General features: G+C 53.5%; 1 protein-coding gene across 5 annotated transcripts in view; it reads left to right on the forward strand.

The window, feature by feature from the left end:
• Positions 1-770: 770 nt before the first annotated feature.
• Positions 771-5,073, forward strand: part of Fhod3 (formin homology 2 domain containing 3) — a 421,283-nt gene continuing 416,980 nt past the window's right edge. For 2 of the 5 annotated variants that reach the window (XM_031365152.1, XM_031365155.1), the window contains exon 1: positions 771-1,934. In XM_031365152.1, the coding sequence (XP_031221012.1) occupies positions 1,770-1,934 (165 nt within the window). In that variant the 5' untranslated portion in view covers positions 771-1,769. The remainder of the gene's footprint in view (positions 1,935-5,073) is intronic. The other 3 variants (XM_031365151.1, XM_031365153.1, XM_031365154.1) reach the window with 3 other exon arrangements.

Here is a 5,073-nt window from a genome sequence, read left to right on the forward strand (position 1 = left end):
TTCTGCAAACACCACTCTATAATGCTGCAGAGGCACGTTACCATGGTGATTCTAAATGCAGTGAAGTTAACATTAAATATTAACCATCACAAATCCAAAAAAGTATGATTCGAGTATGGTGCATCACCTTGTTAGAGAAGATCATGACTTTGAGGCCAGGAGGGGCTTCATCAATGCCTATACCATTGTTTTTGAGATGGGGTCTCTTTATTATGTAGTTATGGATGTCCTGGGACTCAACTATATAGATCAGGCTGGCCTCAAACTTATAGAGAGATTGCCTCCCTCTGCCTCCTGAGTAGTAAAAGTATTAAAAGGTGTGTACCATGTCCAGCTAAAATTCTGTCTCAAAACTAGTCCCCCTTCAAGTCCAAACAGACTAGGACAAGAGAAGAAGGAATCAGAGGCTGTGTAAAAGGACCACAAAGGAGATCTTCAGGATAAGGCCCTACATTGAGACAGGAGGACGCACACACATACTTGTGGTGGGTAATCCACAGAGAAGGCTTGCGAAAGATGCGAGTGAGCCAAGTGAAGGGCAAGGGTTTCTTTTCTCTTGAAACCAGAGAAAAGGGAGAGAGACGCAACATGGAGCCATGTTGGGTGTGAAGAATGACTGGATATTGATTATTAGGGTGACTGAGAGGGATTAGGTATCATCAGGAATGTGGCCTGGGAATGGAAAAGATGGCGAGTTCTCTTTGGAAACGTAAGGGGTCGCCCGTGAGCAGCAAGGAGAACCGGTATGTGCTGCGTGGTATTGTCACTCCAGCCTGGAGGAAGAAGGCAGGCTGTCAAGCTACAAGCCAAGTCCCTGTTTTGAGGGAGACCCCATTCCCGACCTCGGTTCTTCTCAGCATCTTCACCATTCCGGGATCTGACCAGAAGCATCCTTTTTTCCTCTGTCACAGAAGGTCAAGTTAGAGCTTCCGGAGACCTTACTGAGGAGAGGGATGGTGATGATGGACATGTTCAACTGTAATTCTCAACTGTAATTCTCAAGCAGCTACCCGGGTCTGGTCTTGGGTCGTGGAGCCTCTCCTTGCAGTCTACCAATTATCAATGCAGGCGCTCTTGGGCGCAAGAAATGCTGCTGGGATTCTTAGGTCGGCCCCCTATTCTCGTACTTAGCTGCTTTTCTCTCCGGCACAAACCTCCTTGGAGTCCTTGCCAGGGCTTGGGATCGTTATCTCCCAGTCACAGGCCTGCAGAGAGCTTTGCTCCCTAGTCTGAGTGCCCAGCATCAGGGAGACCGGCTCTGTCGCCTTCATCTGAGAAGGGTTATGCTGTTCCCTGTCCCAGGGGGAACGTAGTCAGAGGACTGCCCTGTCCCCAGTCTAGTGCTAGCGCTCCAAGGCTGATGCATCTGGAACCTGGGTGGCAGGCACACGTGCAGAGAGCTCTGCGCAGGGGCGTTCCTGCGCGTAGCTTGCTGCTAGGCTCAGGGCTGCCGACGCAGCGCAAGTGGCTCTCTCATTCCCTGTCCCTGCAGCGGTCGCAAAGGTCGGGGAAGCCCGGTCCCGTGCCCAGTAAACCGAGCAGGGGAGGAGCCCGAGCGGGAGCGGGAGGAGAGGGGGCGCAGCCCCGCCCCCGCCCCGCCCCCCGTGGCCGGAGTCCGGGCTGCAGCCGGGCGCGCCGTAGCCTGCGAGCCCGCGAGCCTGCTAGCGGCGGCAGTGGCGGCAGCTTCTCCTCCTCCACACAGACCCGGCGCCCTGGCCTGCGCGGCCCGCTGACCCCGGGGCCCACGCCCCACGGGGCAGGGATGCATCATGGCCACGCTGGCTTGTCGCGTGCAGTTCTTGGACGACACCGATCCGTTCAACAGCACCAACTTCCCAGAGCCAAGCCGGCCACCGCTGTTCACATTCCGCGAGGACCTGGCTCTGGGCACCCAGTTGGCCGGGGTCCATCGGCTGCTGCGGGCGCCGCACAAGGTAAGAGCCCGCCGGATAGGTAGGGGGCTGGAGGCGCACCCCCTGCAGCCGTGCCTGTCTAGGTGGGGGCGCTGCAGACGGGCTGAACTGGCCGAGGCCCGGGGGACACGCGCCCAAGGGCAGATGCCCCTGAGGCTTAGGCAGAGGGGCCCGGAGCACCCAGAAACTGGAGCACGACTCTCTCTGGCTGGCGGGAAGGACAGCTCTATGCCCCAGTGCAGATCTTTGGGCGAACGGGGCCCAGCAGGTGCCATGCCGGCCGGAGGCGGGTTGCATTGGGATCTCCGTGGCCTCTCCGTTAGCTCGGCCTGGTGGGCGGGGTGCAGCTCGGACGCCGGGGCGATCGGCCTGGGTACCCTGCCTGGACCCGAGCCAGGCGGGGAAAGAACCCTGGGGACTGCGGGACCCAGTTTTCTTGAAGAGAGCCCTGAAATATGCCGGGGGTCAGAAGCTCTGTTGGGCCTCCCTGGCACTGTGGGCGGCTGGGCGACCCTCGCGACAAAGCACGCTTTCCGGGAACACCTCCCCCTCCTCCCTCTGGGAAGGGGCGCGCACTGCGATAGCGTTCACACTATCCTGTTTTTTTTTTTTTTTTCCTTCTTCCGAAGAGCAGGTGGCCTCAGGAACCTTGGAGAAGCAGCCCCTGTGGGAGGAAGGGCGGGGGCGCGGGCAAGGGGCGCACAAAGCCTCGGCCCAGGAGCCCCAAGAGAGTGTCCCCTGGGAAGAATGGCGTCTCAGTCCACCCGTTAGAGTTTTCTTTTCATGTCTTTTCTTTCTTTTTTAACCCTTTGAAGGAGGCCAGGCGTCTTGCAAAGTGATTGTAAAGAGCCCGGCGTTGGAAGCTGATCATTTAGCTCTCCGGGGAAAGCCCTCCCACTTACACAGACTGACTGCACCTTGAAGGGTTTCCCTCCTTGATGTATTTTCTGCTTAGGTCCACATCAAAGTTTAGAGTTAAATAATCCCTTGAGAATCGACATGGACGAACATTTGGGAGAGAGAACTCTTTAATTCCAAGAGCAGAAGTGTTTTTTGAAAAATCCTTCGGCTTTCTGTTAAGATGCCCGCTTGTTTTGAAAGTAAAGGAGGAGGAAGCTTTGTAAAGGTTTGGCAGTGATGCCCTCTTGCTCTGAGTTCGTCAGTGCTCCGTTCATCCCATCGAACTAGTAACCCGTTTTGTTTTGAATGAGCACTGGGACAGATCACTCTCCCTCCTTCCGCACTGGGGCTGAGTGGTTATCTTCACTGTTCTTAGATTCTTTCTGACCATAAAGCACCATACCCAGAGAGACAGAGGTTTAAGAATTGCTTCAGTAAGTTCTTGCTCCATCTCTGGCAGTGGATTCAGTTAAAAGGTTTTTTTTTTTTACAGTGTCTTCCACTTCATGGTTATTTTATTCATCGTGGTCTCAGATTACAGTGATCGTTTGTTGAAACCACAGAAGCCTCTAATTGTGGCCCTGTGACCTTGAAGTGGTCTCCTTGGATCTCAAACCCTATATACATGGGTTGACCTTTCAGGCTCCGAACTCAAGTATGTTTTTATGTTTCCATCGTCTTGATCCACTGTTCCTGGTGGGGCAGGAAATCCTGATGCCCCTTGCTGCCTGCCCCATTGTAACCCCTACCAGAAGCTGTTAATACAGCAGCCTCCCCGGACTTTCTAAGGTACCCTTAGTGAAACAAAACACAAGAAGAGGTTTCAGAGAAAACCATTAGCTACCCAGGCTCAGTCTTAGAAATCTTTTGGCTAAAGACACCAGCAGTATTTTCATTTGCTTTTCTACACTGAAAGTCTGTGCACTTAGGGACAGAGCAGGCTGTCAGAGTTCCATCAAGCAGAATTCAGGGCGTGTGTGTGTGTGTGTGTGTGTGTGTGTTTAAGTACACGTGCATATCTTTAGTATGCTAGTTAGGTTTCCAGCAACTTCAAAAACAAGATTTAGGACAGTGTTGCATATCACCGGCTAACCTCAAACCAGCTACATTTCCAAAGATACCCTTGAAGTTTTCATCCTTCTCTCTGTGCATCACAAGTGCTGCGATTACAGCTGTGCATCACCACAGCCACCTTATGGAGTGCTGGAGGCCCACGGGGCGCTGTGTGTGTGTTACAACACCTGAACTGGATCTCCAGCTTCTCCGCAGATCAAGCTGGAGGATCACTGTATGGGAGAAAGCATGTCATTCAGGAGCACTCAGTGTGTAGTCTGTACTCCACTGGGGCCCTAGTACATGATCTCACTGAACACCACAGAGTTCCATCAACCTTTATTATCCATGTTTTAGAGGCAAAGAAACAGAGGTAGAGAGCAACGAAGTAACCTGATTTCTCTGCCAGCAGTAGGGAGCTGAGAGCCTAACCAGGCCTGTGCGACTGGACACCTCAATGCTGCTCTGCTCCATGAGCAGCTGTGTGGGTGAGGGCAAAAGCTATATACTCTCTGGGCCTTCTCCATTACCTTGTGAAGTTCACTTAACATCCACCTTTGTGTGCCAGGCACTTGTTGGCCTGGGGGCAGATGGTGTTACACGGATGAGGGCTTGAAGAATTCCTGGCCTGGTACAGTTCTTAGAGGTGGGAACATCATAGCCACTGACCGTGTTGTGAGTTAGCAACCAAAGGGGATGGGGCGGGGAGGGGGCCCACTGTCATTCCAGGGCCCTACCAAGTCTTCCCAGGGTTTAGGGTTTAGGGTTTAGGAAACACTTCTTCTGGGGCAGTGTTCTGAGTCAGGCCTTTGCAAGAGGGAGAGGACTCTGGGAGGTAGAAGGGGAAAGCACGAGGGTGGACTCACACACGCGCACACACACTCCCAGTGTTCTCAGCCTTGCCCTTCAGGTCACAAGCAGAGAAAAGCACATAGGGCGTGCGCCTGGGCTTCAGGAGCTCCTGGGTAAAACCAAACAGAACCAGACAAACACAGCATCGTAGACTCTACGGAGAGGCAGGGGAAATGGCTCAGTGAAAGTTCATGCCACGTAAGCATGAGCATTTGAGCTCAGCATCCCAGAACTTAAAAAAATGTTGGGTGCAGTGGTGCATGGGTGTAATCCCAGCACTGTGTGTATGTGTGTGTGTGTGTGTGTGTTGGGTGCAGTGGTGCATGGGTATAATCCCAGCACTGTGTGTGTGTGT

Source organism: Mastomys coucha, unplaced genomic scaffold (assembly GCF_008632895.1).
Source record: "Mastomys coucha isolate ucsf_1 unplaced genomic scaffold, UCSF_Mcou_1 pScaffold13, whole genome shotgun sequence".
In the NCBI taxonomy this organism is placed as follows: Eukaryota; Metazoa; Chordata; class Mammalia; order Rodentia; family Muridae; genus Mastomys; species Mastomys coucha.